This window comes from Pogoniulus pusillus, chromosome 6 (genome assembly GCF_015220805.1).
Source record: "Pogoniulus pusillus isolate bPogPus1 chromosome 6, bPogPus1.pri, whole genome shotgun sequence".
Classification (NCBI taxonomy): domain Eukaryota; kingdom Metazoa; phylum Chordata; class Aves; order Piciformes; family Lybiidae; genus Pogoniulus; species Pogoniulus pusillus.
This window is the reverse complement of record NC_087269.1, coordinates 34,595,351-34,616,731: the sequence shown is the minus strand read 5'-3', so window position 1 is coordinate 34,616,731 and position 21,381 is coordinate 34,595,351. Positions and strand designations below refer to the sequence as shown.

Here is a 21,381-nt window from a genome sequence, read left to right as displayed (position 1 = left end):
ACAATTAGAACATTTTTATTTTCCAGCCTGCACAGTATCTCAACATGCTTGAGGGTGTACCATGTGAGGCCTATTATTCTCCAAAGACAAGAGTTTAATGTTTAGTGCCACTGATCAGACTGGGAACAGCAAGTCTGGAGAGCAGTGGGTGTATTTTACAGTCTGGATGCACTGGGAAGCAGCAGGGGTGGGGGGTGGAGAGGGGGGGGGGTGGAGGGGTAAGAGAAAAATAAATTAAAAAAATAAAAATTAAAGGAGTCTGCCTTAAGTGACCAGATACAGATATGCCAGATTGCTGGCTAATGGCTAGCAACATGTGGCTTGTCTGAGTAATATCATTGCCCTCTCTTTCCTTTGCCAGCATATGCTACTGGTGGCGAGAGATAAAAATATACAGAGTGGATATGCAATTACCAAAACCATGATATTTTATGACAAATGCCATTTCTCTAACGCTGCTATTACAGTGCGCCTGATTTCCAAAGCTGAATTAATTTGAGCAAGTGTACATTGGAGATTGATGCTATTAGCATGATTTTTTAAGCACCCTTTAATAATCATAATCTGCATGTTTGAAACGTGTTGTCATTGCCAGTGTTGACAGATACGAGCATAAGGCACACACCGTGGAGACTAAACCAGGGCTGTTCTCATTTCCAATACAAGTGTACAGATTCCTGCGTCTCTCAAAAAAAAAATCTACTACTGTGCAAAGGGAGGAGCACATTTTCAAGGAGGGGGGCAATAAAGCACCAGTGGTGTAAAAACACCATGCTTGGGGCCAGCCTATGCTACCTTTACACACTGGGGTAGGACCTCACGCATGGACAGCCCCTCGAAAATAAATCAGGCTAAACCCACTGCCTCCCTTAACTTTCTGGAAGAATCTCTTCTGCAATTATAAATGACATACATGTATGGAGAGATTCCCCCCGCCCCCCTTCCCTCAATTAGTCTGAAAATGCAAAATACTGCTAGGGAAATAATTACAGGAAACTAGCTCTCTCCTTTCCTCTGTATGAGCAACGCTTACTCATGTAAATTTCTTGCATGAGTAAGGATTATTTGCAAGGCGAAAAGCATTGCATCAGATGCCCAGTTTGAGAGAAGAGATGAAATCAACATGAGTTCATAGTAAACTTAGCTGCTGATGAATGAACCAAAGGCAGATCCCCACTGACAGTCCAGCCTCAACAGAAGCAGCATCCACCATGACACGGGGCAATGCAGGACTGTCACACCATGCAAAACTAATTAGTTACTTGTTTGGGTCTTCAGGAATTGTACACATCCCATCAACTACCATCCTTGGACTTAATGAGCACCAGCTTTGATATATATTTTTAAGCCCAGTCTAATTAATGCCAACACCTTTAAAAACATGAAAATACAAAGCACTAACAAGCATTATGCTGTAGAGCTGCTTCTGCAAAGGTCAGCCGTTCCATAGCCCCACACCACCCCTTGGAGCAGAGCAAAGTAAATGAGATGGAGGCAGGTTTGGCCAGGACCTCCGTGGGCTGCAGGATTCAGGGGCTGAGCCCATCTCATGCTTCCAGATTGCTGAAGGTCCAGGGCATGAGGCAGGGGCTTTCTGTCAGCAGACATCTGGCATCTACTTCTCACAGTCAGGTGCTGGAAAAGCTGTGGACTGCTTTTCATAGATGCTCCATGAAATTGTTTCAAGCACAGCCTCACAGCCACTCAATCTAGACCTTCATAGACCCACAAAGCATCCTCCTCTGAGCCCTGCATGAGGTACCTGCTGTCATGGATGTCTTCCCACCCCATGTGGGAGGTGACACAGGGACACAGGTAGCCCGTAAGCAGCCAAGAAACCTGGGGCAATGTAGTGTCTTCCCTGGTGATGGTCCTCCCAAGAATGGAGGATAGCCACTTTTCCCCCCCCTGGAGGGAATGGGGAGAAGAGTGCTCCCACACTCTGACCAGTGCTGCACCTGCTGCAATGTTTGGGCTCAATGGTAATCTTAGAGGCAGACCCTAAGTTTTAGAAGTGGCAGTGAAGTTTTCAGTGGAGTAGAGCAAAACTCTTCTAGCTCACTTAACAGTGTCCCCAAAGGCGCCAGTGCTCCCATAAAAAGGTCTCCACTGTGGCTGTGTGGCAAGACCCCTGGCTGAAACTTGTGCCAGCCTTTCCATGCATGTCGCTCTGGGATGCAATGAGCACCGGGGCCAGGAGAGCTCATACCTGCAGTGTGTGACCCATCCTACGCTTGCCTTCCACAGAGGCTCCTCAAGAAACAATCTCCAGCTGGCTCCTGGGGTTGGAGGAGAGCTTCTTTGCTGTGCTTATGGGGCTGCTAAGCCTCAGGCAGGAGGGAGTGGTGCCATGGTGGAAGCCCACCTGGACTTGAACCCTTTGCTGCGTCTGGGCATCAGCATATGGTAACATGCGATTTTAGCAGCAGTCAGGGTTATATTTATATCTGGATGATGAATTCAGCTAGCTATAAAAAGACTATATTTACACTTATCTCTGATTAGCTCAAACATTTGGCAATCAGATAAAATACGCCATCAGAAATTTCTGACTAATAGAAGCATTACATACCTCCTCGCTTCTCCTCCCTCCTCCCAGTCACTAGCTGAATATTGTCACAGTGTCAGTGCTGCTCTGTTACAAAAAACAGGCAGTGAGCTGCTTCTGTTAACCACGCCGCTAGCGCAGGTAGCCACCAGCAACCATGCCTAAACCTTAGGTGTGCTCGATCACAAGCCTGAGATTCCCCAACTTGCTCCCCTCACCAACGACACTCCTGACAGCGAGTGCCCCGGTCATCCTTTGCCTCCGACACAGCAGGTTTGCAACATACATTTTAAGCACTGGCTCACTGCATCCCCACTCCCTGAATGTGCAACAAGGTGGTTTAGGCCCTCCGCACTCCCACACCACCAGGGGTATCTACTTGATGGCTATAAGACACCTCTGACTTGAGAGTGGCATTTCCCCAGCAGAAGGAGCCTAGCTTGGAGTTAGGAAGCCTTGTGACACCAGAGGTGGCCCTGCCACTGCTTTTGGGACAGATGTGGATAACACTTACTCAAGGAACTACAACGGGGAGGGTGGGCAGGTGAAACAGCTGCCCCATGCACCAATGAAGCCAGTTACCCCCACCCAGACAGCCCTTTGCAAAGCACCAGCCAGCACCAAGCCCTTTGTCTCTCAGCTGCCTGTCTGTCCCTGAGCGCAATACAGATTGCTCCAAACTATCAAAAATCGATAATAAAAAATCATTCCGATGTCTATAAACAAGCTAATGGAGTAAGTGAAAACAAAGTACATTTCTTAATGGGAGTGTTATGTTGCCCTCTCTAGGCCCTGGCTCTCAGTGCCGGTTTCTGTAGGCTCCCTGCCAGAGAAGTATCACTCAGAGCTGTTGCTGTTGCTGCTGCTGCTGCTACTCTGCTAATGAATGACTAACTTAGGCCAGAGGGGAAATGACATCACCGGGGTGTAAAACACAACTGCATTAGGAAACTTTTTACCTGCTTTACATTTGTCATAATTATTCTACACAATACGGCCGGCATTTGCATAATTTCAAGGCGTGCCATTATCTTAATTGAAAATTGTTTTCATATGGTTGAATAATGCGGAATGACATCAGTTAAAGCCCCAATGAAATGCACAAGTATAATCGCACGGCTAATTACTAGTGGTGTTTGCATGTAAAAATAAATAAAATTGTGCATATTATTAGGAAGGTGCACGCAGCTGAGAACTCTCGTACTGGAGCAGTGCTTTACTCGTAATGGTAGGATTAATTTTCTCTGATGTTCCTACCACAGTAACATGAGCTGATCATTAAGGCGTATTAAAATGATTTGTGTCCCTTTCCCCGCCCCCTCCCTTCCAAATATCTTTCATTTTACACACACGCACACACACGAGACACACAGAGGCACAGTTTTAAATAGTCACCACGGGCAATTTCAGAGCATCCATTGCTCACTGTCATCTCCCTGATTCTTAGGAAAAGGCTCCCTTATCTCGGCGGCACGCACAGAAAATTAAAGCGAAGAGGTGGCAGCGAGCGAAGGTGGCTCTGAAATGCGTTTCGACTGCGTACGCATGTGTACGGGCACACGGCTACGTGGGCACCTACAGCCAGCCACGCGTGCCCCTGACAACAGCTCTTGCGGGCAGTAGCCCCTCGCTGTACCCACCCCCTGCCGGCATCTCCAGCAGAAGTTCCCCCAAAACATCTCGTACCCCGCTGCCTGGCTTCCAGCCCTCTCTTGAGATCCCTCCGCATCCCCGCAGCTTTTCTTGGGTACCTCATCCCTCCCCCTCCCCACACCACGGCCCCTGCTGAATGAATACATTAGAAAAGCAAATAACGGGAAGGAGCGGAGACGGGGCGGGGGACGCGGCTCGGGGCGGGGATGGGGCGGGGTGGGGGGCGCACCCTGCACGGCCCCATGCCCGCGGTGTGGGGCTAGCGCACGGCCGCGGTGAGTGCCGGTGCTGGATTCTGGCGTTGGGTACCGGCAGTGGGTGCCGGTGCGCAGCGTGTCCGCGCCGCCGGGCCGGCGGCTCCGAAATACGCCCAGGCATATCTGCAAGTTATTTGAATGTATTATTCCCGTACCTGTCATTTATCACTTTATTCAACACGTCCCTGCCAGCTCTATAGCTTTTGATCTCACTCAGCCTCCATTTCGTAATTTCCGCCCTCTTAAATATATCGAATACTAAAAAAAAAAGCCCCGAACAATATCGACCCCCTCCATGTGTTTCGTTGGGTTTTTTAACTCTTTTTGTGTGTTTGGGGATTTTTTTTGTTGACGAAGCAGCAGATGGGCACGGCGAGCCCCACACACACTCCGCTGCCGGCCGGCCCAGGGGCACCTCGTACCCCAACACCACCCTCCCTCCCAAGTTCCTGGGTAGCACGCACCGGAGCGCCCCGACGGCGCGGCCCCTCCGCGCTGCCCCGCCACGCACAGCGGGAGGGGGACGCGGGGAGGGCGGATGGGGGTAGTACAGGGAATGGGGGTAGCCGAGCCTGGACATGCAGGTGGGGACGGACGCGGGGGGGGCGGGGAGAAGAGGGGGGGGCGCGAAGTGGGGGTGCCGGCGCTGCGTTTACCACCTCGCCATGGTCACTGGTCCTGCCCTGGGGGGTGTCCTCGGGGAGAAAATAAAGTTTGGCGCTGGAGAGAAGTTGCCGGCTGGTGCGCTCTTCCCAGAGCAGCTGCAGCTCCGCGATGCAGGCGGGCTCCTCCGCGCGGCACCGCACGAAGAAGAAGTCGCCGAGGGAGAGGACCCGCGCCCGGCCGCCGCCGCGGCGCTGGAAGCGGAACGCCCTGTAGAAGACGTAGGGGCCGTGCGAGCCGCACGGGGCGCCGACCCACTGCGGGGAACAACAACACGGCAGCGGCATCAGCGCCGGCTCCGCGCCGCGCCGCGCAGCGCCGCGCAGGAGGAGGGAGGGCGGGCGGAGGGCGGGCAGGAGGGAGCGGAGGGCGGGCTGGGGGGGGAGGTGTGTGCGGCGGGGAGGGGAGGGGGCGCGCAGCGGCGCGGAGGCTCCGCGGCGGCGGGGCGGGGCGCGGACGCGGGGCGGCGCGGTACCTGCAGTGCGCTGCGCTCCATCGCGGCTCCGGCGCGATTGAACTCAACATTCTCCCAAACTTGTTGGCGTGAATGGAGCCCGGCAGGTCCTGGCAGGGCAAAGCCGGCCCCGCCGCCTGCCGACCCCAGCCGCCGCCTCCCCCGCGCCGCCCCACCGCCGCCGCCGCCCCCCGGCCCCGCCGAGTACGGCGACGCCCCCCCCCCGCCGCCCGCCCCCCACTCGGCCCCCCCGCCGACGCCCCGCCGCGCCTCGCCGACGCCGACGCCCGACGCCGGCCGGCCCCTCGACGCCCGACCCGGACCGGCAAAAATGCAGCGGGGTGGCAGCGGGCCTCAGGGGCACTGTGAGAGGGCGGCGGAGCGGCGTCTGAGTTTCCCGCGGCGCCCGGCGATTTTTGGGGGGCCGAAAAGTCTGTCGGGCGCGCTGCAGATCTGACAGGACCTGCCTGTATATGTCTAATATAAAGACCATTTCCTGCGGCGCGAGGGGCGCTGCTCGTCCCCGCGCGCGCCCGGCGGGGCCGCCGCGCTCCCACCGCTGCGCCCTGCGCGGAGCGGCGCGGAGAGAGGCACAGCTGCCCGCCTGTACGCTGCCCACACTCCCGGCGGGCCCAGCCGACCGCCTCGGCGGCTCTACGAAAACGGGCGACTCGCCCTTCATTTATTTACCTATCGTTTTTCCCCGGGATCGGAGGAAAGTGGGTTATCGATTATATAAACACATCAATATTCATGCGCCGCCGCCGCCGCTGCGCGGGGAGACGCGGCTCGGCAAGGAAAAAACGAGCCGGGCAAGGGGGCGCAGGGAGGCGCGTCCTGCTGCGGGGATGAGCGCATTGCCTCCGCGCCCGCGGAGCGCGCAGTGGGACGTGCTGGCGCTGTCGATTCGTCGGGTGCTGTGGGAACTGCCACTGCGGGGCCGGGATACCCCGCGGGAGAAGAGGGGCGAGGGATAACGGGTAGGGCGGTTACGCGCCCCGCGGAGGGAGGCTGCCCTCTCCTGAGCTCTGCCAGCCACACGTCGGAGACGCGGACTCTCCGCATCCCGCGGATCCTCCGCGACCCTGCGCCAGCGTAGACAGCTTGGCGTACAGCCGCAGCTGCGGACGGTGCCGGCGGGGGAAGGGGGAGAACGGCCGGCCGACTCCCGACGCTATACCCACGGAAGAGCAGCCCGCCGTGCCGGGCACAGAAAGTTTCCATCGGGGCCCCATGAGCTGCAGCCCCACAGGTAGATACCAGTGCGGCGGTGCGCGCCTCTCAGCGCACACGGGGCCCCCACCCGCCCGCCTCGGGCAGTGACGGACGGGTCACTTCTTTTTGGGGAGGGGGAGCACAGAGGGGGAAGTGTCTGTCCTTTCCCCGAATGCTGTCGCTCCGCGCCAGCGCAACCAGCTGTGGTCGGCAGGGCGGTGGGGACGGGATGCGAAACGGGCATCGCGAAGACGTCCACCCCGGCCCCGCCATTCCCCAGGCTGTGCCCTTCTCCGCTTATTGGGCTCGTTCCTGCCAAGACCCCTCTGCCGACACTGCGCTGCGGGGGACGGGGCACGACAGCACGGACACGCGCCTGAGGCCGCACCCTTCCCCTCCTCCTCCTCGCCGCGAAACGGCGGCTACGCAAGTAAATTAATAAATAAATAAACAAATAAATAAGTAAATACTAAGGATCTTGAGTAATGACGACAGCGGTGACGTCAGCACTGCGTGCATCACGAAACAGCGCGCAGGGGGCAGCAACAAGTGCGTGCGGCGGCGGCGCTGCCTGGGCGCCCCCTGGCGGTCGCCCTGCTCCCCACTGAGCGCCGCCACCCCGCCTATAGCGCGACCCCACAGTCCGGCGCTGACGTTCAAAGCAAAACCGAGCATTCCAGCCACAAACTTCGGCTGCTGTGTCGCGCATATGGCCACGATGGCTTTGCTGCAGCGAAGCCGGGGCCGCTTCAGTGCTCTGAGCACCTGGCTAGGCATGGGAGGGGTGTCCCGCTGTCAGCCACGGAGGGTGGGTTTTGCTGAGTAGAGGGGGTGAGGAACCAGACGCGGGTCAGTGCACTCTTGGCCCTGGCCAAAGGGCACAGATCAGGCACAGGAATTTGGACAGTGCTTGCAATGGCATTGTATGAGTTAGGGACTTCATTCCAACATCCATGCTGCTTGTGTCTCTTGGCTCCCCAGGGATGGTGGGTGCTTCTCCAGGAGGATGCTGCCTCCTGAACACTCCAGAGTAAATACTGAACCCTTCATTTCAGTTTGTGCAGGGTTTCATCTCTCCATCCCTCTAAGATGCCCCAAAGGCCAGTCTGTGGACCCTGCAGCTCTCAGCTGATAGGGCAGTGAGGTGGCAAAAAGGCATCCTTAACACCTGGGAAGAGGGATTTGCTTCCAGCACTTGGCATGCCAGAGATGGAGACACTGGAGCTCAGGCTGTGGGAACGCTGCTATGCTCTGCCAGGGCTTCAGACAGCAGGAGCAAGCAAGGCAGGAACTGGAGCAGCTTGTTTGTTGTTCTGGAACACTGGATGGGGTGGCAGGTGGGAAGTCATCAGGCTTTCACCCAGCACCAGTGTCTCACATGTCTTGAAAGGGAAAGACCAGAAGAACAGCTGGAGAGACTTTGCTCTTTTGGCCACTGAAGTGTGATGCTTTGCACTGAGGACCTCAGTCTCCTGGCAGAAAGATGTTTCATGGGGGCTAGCTAGGTATTGGAGGGAGTGCAAGGGAGACCACAGCTCAACACATCCCTGCAGAACAGGAAGCGCTGCTCCATTTCACCAGCAGTGAACTCCAGGATGAAATAACTTATTTCTTGAGCTATTCACCTTTGTTTTCACCAACCTTGACTTGTTTCATCACGGTTCTATTCTCATACAGAAAAAAAATTCCTTGAACAATTGTTACAATATATTGGGGACAAACAGGTTTTTAGTTGTTTACTCATTTTCTTTATCTCAGGCAGGTAGGGCTGCTCCTTTCCCACAATATAATCAAGTAGCAAAGAGAACTTTGCATCTTCATTTGTGACCAGATCCCTCTGCTTCTGCTGAGGCAGTCAGGGCCTGGGCATCTCTGGTAGCCTGAGTGCTTGCCTTGAGTTCCTGCCTGCAGCACAGAGCATCACTCATGGCTCAGATAGTTGCAGACTCCTATCCTTTCCATCAGCAACAATCTTGCTTCTTGGGCATTAAGCATCCCTCCAAGACATGGTGTTGTATCTGCTGGTGAGGCTGGATAAGCATGCCAGGGAACTTTTTGGTCCTCTCAACATGAATGGCTTACCCCTGCAGCACACTGGGAGACAGGGGTTATACACAACTACCGGAGCCACCACTCTATGCACTGAACTCCTGCAGGGCTCCATTTCCAGATTCTGGAGCTCAGGTCCAGAGTCTTAATTTTACTTCCATAAGGGATACATCCAAAGCAAGAATCCAAATGGTACGATGATCTATTGTTTACTTCAAGACCCTGGTCTCTATCATCTAAATAGTCTCCTGAATAAGTAGGTTTCTTCTCAATGAACTGTGATTGTCTGAAGGTTTGGTGTCCAGTGCGAGCTGACAGTTCAGCTCCATGCCTTAGAAACAGTAGAAAGTATTTCCTGAGGGCCAGTTGTCACATGCAGGGGACACCCTAGTCTCCCACTTGAAGCAAAGATGCACAAGACCATCAGAGGAGTACAAAGTATGTGTAGCCATCTTACCACTGCCTCCCAAGTTCCTTCTGTGCCACCCCCCAGTGTCTGTGGGGCAGGGGAGAAAGCCTAGCATGGGCAAAAGAAAGGTTTCGCTTTCCATCACCATGTCTCCATCCCCCAGGCCAGGATGTCTCTCCGCCAGTGCTTCTGGCCATTAGACCATCAGCATCCTGCTTAAGTTTCTCATGTTGTTAGTATTTCGAAAGCAATAGCAACAGAGGCTGTAGCAGCGCACAAGAGTACATATTCCCAGCAGCGAGGACATGTGTATCCATCATTGCTCTGACATCAGTTGTAGGGTAGCTTTCCCTCCAACTTCTTTATACTTCAAAATAGCTTTTAAAAAAATCCATGCCTCTTTATAGCAGAAATTGAAATTCCACATGTAATCAAAAGTTGGATTTTGTCCTGCAGGTACTGAGTTAAGTTTCTTCATGCGAATATTTTGTAACTTTCTCTGGCCAAAAGAAATGTGCAAAGTGTTGTAATGTTTTCTGTGTGCTTTCCTTTGGACATTCCAAGCTTTTGCTTAAGCTTCTCATAAAAGGCTATTTTCAGTGGAGGAAAAAAATGCAGCCCGCAGTATGCCGAGTCAGTAAAGTAAAGCAGAGCCATAAAGCACAGCAATGATAACAACAGAAGATCAGTAGATTACAGCGGAAGTAAGATTGGGATCAGATAGAGCAGTAGCTGGAAATGAATGTGCAGATGCCAAAAGAAGATTGTGCTAATAAACAGACGAAGTTGAACCGAAAGGCATTCAAAGTTAATTTATTTAATAACTTTATTTTCATACCTTACAATTAAAAATAGTTGTGGTCAGGCATGTTGAGAGACAGGAAGCAATTGGAGCCTTCAAGCCCAGTTTGTGCTTGGAAGGAAAGCCAGTGTGACCCACTCCATGAGCTGGGCTGTGCCTGTGAGGGGGCTGGCAAGCCTGCCTGGCTATGGGCTAGCTCACTTACTGATCTTCTGCATGAAGCTTTTCTCTTCCAGGCTTTGAAGGCATGGGGGAGTTTTGTAGGTGGTGTTCTGGATGGAGATGGAGCCATGGGTAGGGCAGCGAGAGTGATGCAAACTCTGCTCCTGCTCGGCACATGAGGTGGGATGCAAAGCCCTTTTGAAGTTGCCTGTGTTTGCTTCAGGAGGTTTTGGGATTAGTCTCTCACTTTGGAAGCCTTTTAGATCAGATGTTCAAATCACCAGGTCAAAGCATTAAAAATAGCAAGTCAGAAGTTTATCTTCCCTCCCCAAAATACCCCATCCCCAGTCAGTCAACTAATCAAGCATAAAACCCCACACAAGATCAGCTTTCAAATCCCAGCCTTTAATTCATGTGTGCATTTGGAGATATTTCTATTTACCTTGTGTTTCTTTTTGTCTCTCTGCCATCCTGTTTTTAACCTCTCCTGTAGGACTGCAAGCAGCTCACCTCTAACAAGCAAGCCAGCAGCACAAGGCTCCTGGACCAGGCTAGTTAAGACAAATAATCATCACTGAATTTCAAGAGATTTAACAGTAAAATAAGTGACTGTAGTAGAACAGATCACCTGCAAACTGAAACTAGGAGAGTGCTCAGATGGTTGCAGAGCATCACAAGCCCTGTGACAAGGAATGCAGCCATGGGATGGGAACAGCCAGTGATTTGGCAGTCCCACAACCATTTGTTCGACTCTCCCCATAACAGTAAGCAGTGGTGGCTGCTACCTGCTGCATGGAAGGCAGGTTTCATGTAGTAGCACAGGGTGATGGGTCAGCTAAAACAGAGCCCATGCAGTTTCTGCCTGATGGGTTGCTAACCAAGATACACTTCTCAAATGCTGTTAATTGAGTCTGATGAATTTTGCTCCAGTGGGACCTATTACAGGCAAAAATACAAGTGACATCAGAGCCATAACTCATAAAAATCAAGTCCCTGAATTACATCTGAGAGCAATATGAAAATGCAAGTGGGATTTCAAATGGTATCAAATAACTTTCTGTCATACCTTATTAATACTGCAGAGCTAATAGAAACAGCTATATTATCATCCTAATGTCATTATACATATATAATACACACACGCACACAGACACAAACAGTGTGTGCAATTATAACAACATTATTTTGTTCACACAGCCTGAAAAACGTGATTAGATGGTGGCTGTGAAATGGCAATATCCCATCAGTTATGACTTGCATATTGGCTCAGGGCACAGCCTTCCACGTAGAAAATTATCCCATGTTGCATACCGTGGTAGCATAGATCGCTGTGAAAGAAAGAGGTAGCTGGAGCCACACGGATCACTTCATCTCGAGTCAGAAGGGCTAAATTGTCATCTCAAAGCTGAAACACTTCCACTGGCCAGCAAGCTATCCCCAGCCAGTCTTCCTTGCTTGTATCACTTTTTTAATGGTAGGCACAGGAACAGGCTGCCCGTGGAGGTTGTGGAGTCTCCTTCTCTGGAGAACTGTGTGATCTGCCCTGGATGATCTCTAGAAGACCTTTCCAACCCCTAACATTCTGTGATTCTGCAATCACTGCAGAAAGCATGCCAATTGATCTGATAAAAATCACTGCCTTCTCACAAAATCCTGAACAAAATCTCTCCACTGGAAATGATCCTAAATGCAACCAAACTATTTCAAGGTCTCATTGAATACCTGCCCCAGGCAGGAGACAGCCACAACCTCTCTAGGCAGCCTATTCCAGAGTCTCACCATCCTCATACTGAAGAATTTCTTCCTAAGATCCATTCTAAACCTACTCTCCCTCAGCTTCAAACCATTCCCACTTGTCCTACTGCTGGACACCCTTATTTCTTTCTTAACCATAAATCTCAGAAGGGTTTGTCACCTGACAGAACTTTAGATGGGCTCCAGTTTCCAGACAGTGTGCAGGAAACAGTGTGCATTGTCCATTTCACATCCAGCTCCTGTCAAATAATTTACCTTGACTATTTTTAGTCAAAATATACATACATAAATATATACCCCTGTGTGATGGGGATCACTGGAAATACTGTCCTGAGAATGCCAGGCCATATTTACCCAAGTCAGTGCTCAAAGCAAGTTGCTGTTCTTGGTGTGCCAGATTTAAGCTGGTTTAAGTAAACAAGCTGACCTCTTTCCACTTACCAGGTCTTAGCTATCATGCCTTTTAAAAAAAATCTTATGAGAAAATTATCAGGTTTTTCATAAATTTGGTGGTCTTTGAAAGGTGGGTAAGCAACTATTTCAGAGGGAGCAGCTGGTGCTGCTAGGCAGCACGCCAGAGAGGGCAAGCAGGTTTCCCAGGCAAGGGATGTATCAACCAAACTCCAAATTTGCCTTTTTCTATCCACAGGACTTCACCTCCTCACTCACTTCCAATGCTTTGCTCATATCTAAGTGCTTATGGCAACTTTTGCTCTCCTGTTTTGGAACTGAGTTTTTCAAATTTTCCCAGTTTGGTTTGTGCAAGGACATTTGACCTCTCAGTTATTGAGATGTTTTTTAAGAGCATTACAATGAGATGCAGTGACACAGGGAAGGGGGTCCTGAAGTCCCCCAAATACCTGTTGGGCTGGTGGCCAGCCCTTTGTTCGCATCTGGAAGACACAAGGCTGGTATGTCCACCACCACCACCACCTTGCTCTTCCCTTTCCATGCATATTTTTTTTCCCTGTGAGCTCCAAACAGTTGCTTCTACACATCTATTGTCATCTCTTCATCCTTTATGAGAGTTAAAAATGCAACAAAGCTGGTAAGTCAATCATCTAGCACAGTTACTGACGTTTAACCTTTGGCTAAGCTGTCGTCAAGCCATTTCTACCTAAGTACATACTCAAGGCAGCTCAACAAACAGTCTACTGGAGACTGCCCTGCAACTTGCCTCCCAAATGTTACCTGAAAGTCTGTTGGCATCTGGTACCAAGTGGCAGGAGAAGCAATACAAAATAGCACCTGGTGCCTCAGTTCTATGGCCCGAAGGCAGCTTCTTGCCTTGCAGGACAACTGGCTTAATAAGAAAGTGTTTCTCTGTCCAGGGCTGCCGTGGTCCCTGGTGCTGCTGTCAGGAGGGCAGCCACTGAAGAGGAGTAAGAGGAAGGACCTCTTACTGAACTGGCCTCCCAGTTGTGTTGAAGTAGCTACAGATTATAAACACAAGACTTGTCTAGTAAACACTGGAGAGGATGCAGAAATCATTCCTCCTTCTGTCAGTTTAGGCACAGATGTCGAAGCAAAATACTAAAAGGAAAAACTAACTGATCAGCAAGTCCAGTTCTGCCATACACATGGGGCTATCCAGCCACTGCTTCCAGGGAACACAGCTATCTGCCATGCTAGAGAATGTTTCTTCTTCTTTACAGCATCTCCTTTTCCTACCAAGTAAATGTTGGACACGTTGCCAAAGTACAGGAATCTCTGAGGTCTAACCACTGTGGATCCAAGCCTCTGGGGATGGTAGAGCTAGTGTGTTGTTGTTTCTTTTTCTTTAAATCCTCTTGAGAAACAGATGCTTGGCTCATCTTCATTATACCTAGCCTGATTTATTTTAATTGCTCTGGGTATCCGGCATACTATGATTGCATAATCTCATGCACATGCCTTTAAAAGGAAGCCTTGGCTGCAGTGCTGGGAAGGAAATGTTATATACGGAAAAAGTACTATGCAAAGTCTCATTTATTTTGGAAATCACTGGAAGGAGTTCTACTGAAAATTCACAGCAAAACATATGCCACATTTGAATAATAATTTTGAGAGGTGCTTTACTTAGCTTTGCAATAAAAAGGGCTCAGAAAATTGCAGTCCTTCAAAAAGATCCCAACCTCTGAATTTTGGTGAAGTCAGAGGACAGGGAGGTCTGAAGTGGCAGCCTGAGGGTGGGCTGCTGAGGGCAGGATGAAAGTAGGCTGCCCAGCAGCCCCACCTAAGGGATTACTTTCACCCCACCCCAAAAGCAGCAGCCTAAGGGGAAAACCTGTTTTGAGCAGAGTCATGAACCCCAGGCTCAGGACGGCAAGAAATGAGGTGGCCTGCTGAGATCTGCCCTTCCTGGGCTTAGAAATACAGGACTCCGTCTCAGTAAAACAAAGCAGGAATAACAAGACTGCAGAAAAATACCTGAATATCATCCACTTGTCCTGTCTGATGCACAAGATACTAAATATTGTCTGCTTGGGAAAAAAAGCCTGCAGAAGCCTTCCTCCAGTTCAGAAAAAAAATAGTATTTAAAGCACTTTATAATTGGACCTAGAATAGAGATCTATTTTTGAAGTCATGTCAATATGTTATCTGTTAATTAAGATGTTGCTTTCCTGGAGAGAGATCCATATCTTACCAAAAGCTTGTTCTTTCTCTGTATTTTTCTAATTTATCTCATTGAACAAATTAATACCTGCCATAAATACTGTCCCTGAAGCCAGTGTGGGCATACTCAGTGAAAGAATTTGACCAAGAGCTTAAAAAAGATCCCCAAACCCTGCCCTTGCCTTTGGTTTATTGATATGCTTTCCTGTCTTCTAGGGAAAGGAAAAGCTATGAATTTTATAGGTTACCTGCACTGTATTAATTATTTAAAAACATGCAGCTGAGATTTGGGGTTGCAGGGAACATGCTCAATCTACCCTCAACAGCCTTAGTGTCCATACAGAGAAACATGTCTGTGTGCCCTCCACCTCTGGATGCGCGGCAGAGATCATGAGGGTCGATTCTACAAGTGCAGGCTCGGCGCAGTGCTGAGGTAAACAACCCAAATAAACTGCATGGGTCAAGGAGGAGACCCACAAGCACATCTTGAAGAGGAATTGTGAGTATTTTTCACTTGATTCACTTGGAATCCTTTATCTAGGACTGAGCCAGATTGGTGTAGATTTGGTGATACCTATTTGCCATGTCAGAGCCCAGGAGTGCAATCAGTGCTACCACAGAACCAGAGAATTGTTTCAGCTGAAGAAAACCTCAAATATCACTAAGTCTAACCATCAATCCAACACCAACATGCCTATTTAATTGTGTCCTGAAGTGCACACATTTTCTGAACACCTCCAGGGATGATGACTCTACTACCTCACTGAGTATCCTGTTCCAAAGCCTGACCACTCTTTCAGTAAAGAAATGTTTCCTAATATCCAGCCTAAACCTTCCCTGGCACAAGAGACCCTTTCCTCTCATCTGATCACTTGTTACTTGGGAGAAGAGATCAACACTCACCTCACTACAACCTCCTTCCAAGCAGTTGTAGAGAGCAGTAAGGTCTCCCCTCAGCCTCCTCCTTTCCAGACTAAACAATCCCCAGCTGGCAGAGGCTAGGGAAATGGGTGGTAAGAGGGGCTGTGAAGTGGCAGCAATGCCTCAGTGTATAGACTGCACCTTTAAACACCCACAGATTTACTCTGGGTTCACAGAGGACAATGCAATTCACACACTGGGAGAGGGAGCCCACAGAGACTATTAGGAATATTAATGTTATCACAGAAGTTTATTAGTGCCTGTGTGTTGAGAAGTGGGTAAAGAAACCCTCAGGGTTTTGTTGTGCTATCAGAAATTATCATGGAAGAAGATTTCAGTTCCTGGTCCTCCCTCTGGTAGGGTTTGGGGAAATGCAAAAAATATTAAAAAAAACAAAACAAAACAAAACAAAAAAAAACAACAAAAAAAAAAAAACCCACAAAAAGCTCCAATATTGATCTTTGGGAAGTGTTTGTGTTGTTAAGTAATGTGAATGTTTCCTCCATTGCCTTCTGCAAACTTCCATTTCTTGCATGAGCTGAGGGCTTTCCATGTCCATACGTCTTCAAAACGTTGCCAATTCTAGCTCAACGAACCCACGTGCCTCACACTTGCACAATTCCTGCAAGCATCTGCCTTCACACACAATTCAAATAACTCTTCAGATGTGGAGCTGAATGTCAGTTTTGTTCATGTGCTTCAAACTAAGATATACCCCTGTGCTTTGCTACCATCTCTGCTGGTGGAGTAGTGTCCCCAGAATTGAATTCGTAGTGGAAGTATTGTGGTGCTTGTGCTTATTCAGACACTGAGAAGATAGCAATTGCCTTCTTAAGGAACAATCTGTCAAGATGTCAGATTGGGTTCTGGAAACCTGTCCCTGACACACCAGAAACCCTTCCTGTCTCTTCTTCTCCTCTTTTAATGGGGTAAGGGCTATAAAACCTTGTGCTTTTTGTCTAGGCTGTGATTTTGTGTGTGATGAGTCTTTCTGAAAGGTTTGCTTTTAAGCTCCTTATACATTAAAGAAAGGAAGAAAATAAAAAGGAGAGGAAGAACCTCTCCACATAGTCCAGTGCTGCTGGCAGAAATCATGGGCTGGTGGCAGAAGAGCTCAGGAAGAGAGATGTGCTTGGGAGGAGATCCATTTCTCCTGAAAGCTTCATTAAGGCTCTTCTGTCCAGACATCTCCAACTTCAGCATGAACCTGCCCATGCTGGGTTCTGGCATGGCATCCCTTCCCTCCAGCATGTCAGCCACACCACACCTCTTGGTGTTGCAGGCAAACTCGCTGAGGGTGCACTCAGTGCCACTGTCCATGTCACCAATGGAGATGTTATACAAGACCAGTCCCAGTACTGATCCTTGAGGGACTCCACTTGTCACCGGCATCCACTTGGACATGGACCCACTGACAGCCACTCTTTGGATGTGGCCATCAAGCCAGGGCCGACAAGGCATGGGTCTTGGTTAAACTCTTGCTGCTCAGTCTGCTTTGAGAAGTGGGGCACTTGCTGATGGAGGAGCTCCTGGTGTTACATTTAATTAATGATTCTACTGAGAGTTCTGCTCAAAATCACAAAGCTTGCTGCTTAGAAAAGCGTAGGTGATTCCCCTAGAGGCCTGGCCAGCATTCCTGCTCCTATTGTACAACATTATTGATTAATCAAAACTAATGCTCACAGCTGTTGCCTGATGGATAATGTCTTTGGTGTTTGCCTGCATATAATTATTTACTACTTTATTGATGTTATTTATTTCTTCATTAAGTATTGTTGGCTGTTTAATTATGTGAAGCACAACTGCAAGTGTTGCTGCTAAAAACCATGGGAAGGGCTGCCCAGAGCTGAAATCTTTCATCCATAAACTCTAAAAGTAAATCTAGATAAAAATGTTTTAACCAGTGCTTTGAGTGAAGACCATCAAACCACAAGCACATTACACATCATCTGGAGGCTGATGCCAGAGCACCACATTCAGATGACTTGCAATACTGATTTGATTGCATACAGCAAAGGGCTTTTGTGGACTTGTATGTTTTATTAGATCTCCAAAACACATAAGAAAGCTCTCTGTCTTATTCTTGGTAGCTGAATGCTTGAAATAAATCAAACAAACCCTAATGCTCACAAGCAGGAGCACCTAACCAAGCTCTTTCAAAGACGAATTCCTATGCTGAGATCTGAAGATCTACTAGCCCAGATGCCAGCCCTGTCGAACACCCCAGTGACGTACTGCAGGTCTCTTCAGGCTCTCCCTTCTGCCCCTCTGTCTCCCTGCAAATGATACAGATCCAAGGGCTCCTGCACCCTCTCTGCTCAGTACACCACTGTCCTTGCCCTCCTCAGAAGGACCAACCAGGCACAGCTGCTGCAACAGGTCTACACTTGACCTCACTGAATAGGGAGCCAACATCTAATTCTTACATCTGCATAGGACAAGAAGGGCTGTGCTGAGGCTTACTTAGTCGAGCTGGCCCCGTGTTTGTGCCCCAAATAAAGAAACCCACCAGGGTTAAGGAACTTCCCCTCCGCTAGTGAAACTTCCCAGACCGGCTCAGACAGCTCATTTACAGCAAAGCACAATTTACGAGCATATATACACAATATATATACAAGTATTTACAATTATATACAAATTAGACATAATACAGGAATCCAAACTCCCTCCTGGACAAAGAAACTGCCCAGAAGTGGCTCAAAGCCACCCTCTCTCTCTCTCTCAGACAGACAAACAATCAGCAAAGCTTACTTGTTACCTGTTAGTAGAAGATAGTACAGTGGAGCAAAGGACATGTTAAAGGAGCAAGGGCTCTGAGGCAGAAGGACAAATTGTTTACACTTTGGCTTTTTATCCCCTTTAACCAATGAATGATATAGACTTTATTTTTTTTTTCAAAACCAATGATCTAATTTCCCTCATTAGAATATTCCAATTAGCCTCAAACCAGCACATGATAGAAGATAAGCTTTAACAGGACTACTTTTTCTTGCCAAGACCAAGCCACGTGGCTCTGGGGCCAAAATCAGTATGTTAAATTCTATTGGAAACCAAAAGGCAGTAAGGACAATTTAAGACAAACTGTCTGTCAGCAGTCTCTAGGTACTTAACATGTAAAAAAACCAGCCAGGTACATGACTATGAATATCACATTAAAGAACCTGGAAGGATCTTCCCAGCCTGCAAAAAAATCCAGAGGATGCACAAACCATGCTTGTAGTTCACAAATCATTAACACACCTATAACAGAACAGAAATAGCCTCTGTATCTCAGTCATGAAATAAAAATTCCTTCTCTGACATCCCTTCCCAACAGCCCTCATCAGGCTCTTTCCCCAGGGCAGGAGAACAAATAGCTCTGGCAGTCCTTACTTGGCCATCAATGCATTTGTTATTCGGTAGCTACTGGCCTGAATGTTTCTGCACAGCTCCCTGTAGATCTCTTGCTTACTTCTGAGGTAGTGCATTAAAACCAGTGAGGTCTTAGCTACTGCGTTATGGAAAGAACGTAAGATGACTGTTTGCCAAACCTCTAGCTTCCCATGGCCACTGTCCTAAGGTAGCACTCTGCTTTTTCTTTAGGAGCTGAAAAGAGAACAGGACCAATGTCTGGTGCCATTAGGTCACCTGCATCTGTTCCAATGTGTCTCAAGTCCAGAGCATGAACCGAAGTTGGACTGTGCCACCCAAGTTCTGCCCATGCTCTCAATACACAGCATACACTCATGTCTTTTTAACTAAGCCATGTTGGAAAAAGCCTAAGAGGAATAGTAAACAAAGTGGGAGTTGGGGGGAGAAAAAAGGAAAATGATGGTTCTAGGGAATTTGGTCTCCATTTCCCTCTTTGTTTGCTTCCCAACCTCCACGTTTTCATGCATTTCCTTTGTCTAGGGCCAGCACTTCCTCTACCTGTGTTTTTGAAATGTCACCTCTTTCCTGTGTCCCTCGTGCCCACATTGTGAAGGCACCACGTCCACCCTTCCACAAAGCAACAGGGAACACAGATGGGCTTTTTAAAGGAGGCTAAAGAAATCTTTATGGAGAACTTCACAGTATCACAGTATCACAGGTTGGAAGAGACCTCACAGATCATCAAGTCCAACCCTTTACCACAATTCTCAAGGCTAGACCATGGCACCAAGTGCCACGTCCAATCTTGCCTTGAACAGCTCCAGGGACGGCGACTCCACCACCTCCCCGGGCAGCCCATTCCAGTGTCCAATGACTCTCTCAGGGAAGAACTTTCTCCTCACCTCAAGCCTAAATTTCCCCTGGCACAGCCTGAGGCTGTGTCCTCTTGTTCTGGCGCTGGCCACCTGAGAGAAGAGAGCAACCTCCTCCTGGCCACAACCACCCCTCAGGTAGTTGTAGACAGCAATAAGGTCACCCCTGAGCCTCCTCTTCTCCAGGCTAAACAATCTCAGCTCCCTCAGCCTCTCCTCATAGGGCTTGTGCTCAAGGCCTCTCACCAGCCTCGTTGCCCTTCTCTGGACACGCTCAAGCATCTCAATGTCCTTCCTAAACTGAGGGGCCCAGAACTGAACACAGTACTCAAGGTGTGGTCTAACCAGTGCAGAGTACAGGGGCAGAATGACCTCCCTGCTCCTGCTGACCACACCATTCCTGATGCAGGCCAGGATGCCACTGGCTCTCTTGGCCACCTGGGCACACTGCTGACTCATGTTCAGGCGAGTATCAATCAGCACCCCCAGATCCCTTTCTGTCTGTCTGCTCTCCAGCCACTCTGACCCCAGCCTGTATCTCTGCATGGGGTTGTTGTGGCCAAAGTGCAGCACCTGGCTGGTGAGAATTTGGCACTCGGCACTCTTTTTTAAGTCCCACCCTTCAGGAGCAATCTAAACAAATGTATGCCTCAATGCTGATAAATACACCTGGAGAGATATAAAAGAAAAGCTTGCTGGGTTTGGAGACCTTTGAAGAAAGGGTAATATCCTGCCAGCCTGATGCCGAAACCTATCTTGTTCCACTACTTGGTCCAAATCATCAGAGTCCTCCCTGATTCCCCTTCCTCCTTGAGATGTGGTGGGTAGCACTGCCTTCCTGAAGAAAGGCATTTGAGGGCCAAAAGCTCAGCACCATTTGAGAAAAAAAGTTATTTAAAAATGGAAGTCATGACTGTGTCTGGAAATACCTCCATGAGTCAGGTTACTGAAAACAGCACAACTACAGAGCAAAACCATCACTGCTTCTCAGCAGTCAACTTCTTCATTCACTACTCCAGAATCTCTTTTCCCTTATGTTTTTAATATTGTAAGAGTGGAGGGTTTTTTAAGTCTACAGTAAGTTAATGTTTAATGCATCATCCTGTGCAGTTCTCAGTGTTTACATGTTCTCCAACTAACCAAATTTGTAGAGCAAATTAAAAGTCTCTAAGATCAGGGCAGATGACTTACAGATATTTGTTGCTCAGAAACTACTGGCTCATTCAGTCTCACATGCCCCCCAAATAAACTCTTACTATATTGTTTTCACCTTCCCCAGCAACATTAACCATCTCTCACCGTTGCTGGCCAGGGCTATCACTGCTCTGATTGCGCCTGTTACGGCTTTGTGCACAAACGCTTCCTCTGACCGCACAGTGCCACCGTCCTGATGCTTGCAGGGTAACCTATTAAACCAAGCTGGCTCAGGACCAGAAGCACTAAAGAAACATGAGAGAAGGAAAGGTGGAGACTACAGTGCTGTTGATGCCTTTTTTATACTAACGAGGTGGGTGGGGCCCCTTTCTTCCACCAACCCAAATATAAATAGCCAGCGAGAGGTTTCCGCTCCCTGATGGGCAAGTTGCTGCTGAGGGAGCCATTCCCACCACCACACCACAGGGGCCTCATTTGGTGTCTCTGGTTTTCACATGTGGCTGACTGCCCAGTCAGATTA

At 49.2% G+C, this 21,381-nt stretch overlaps 1 protein-coding gene and 1 long non-coding RNA gene across 4 annotated transcripts in view; one reads left to right on the top strand and one right to left on the bottom strand.

The window, feature by feature from the left end:
* The window catches only part of ARID5B (AT-rich interaction domain 5B), a 151,759-nt gene that overhangs the window by 114,901 nt on the left and 15,477 nt on the right, over positions 1 to 21,381 (bottom strand). The window contains exons 1-2 of one of the 3 annotated variants that reach the window (XM_064145182.1): positions 5,597 to 5,720; positions 5,118 to 5,378 (exon numbers count right to left, since the gene is read on the bottom strand). The exons of 1 other annotated variant lie outside the window; for it this stretch is intronic. In XM_064145182.1, coding sequence (XP_064001252.1) covers positions 5,118 to 5,378; positions 5,597 to 5,617 — 282 coding nt within the window. In that variant the 5' untranslated portion in view covers positions 5,618 to 5,720. Of the gene's footprint in view, positions 1 to 5,117; positions 5,428 to 5,596; positions 5,721 to 21,381 lie in introns of those variants that run through there. One more of the 3 variants, XM_064145181.1, reaches the window with a different exon arrangement.
* Positions 6,096 to 7,272, top strand: LOC135176541 (uncharacterized). The gene is made up of 2 exons (XR_010302708.1): positions 6,096 to 6,827; positions 7,071 to 7,272. It is a non-coding gene; the product is annotated as an uncharacterized LOC135176541 (long non-coding RNA).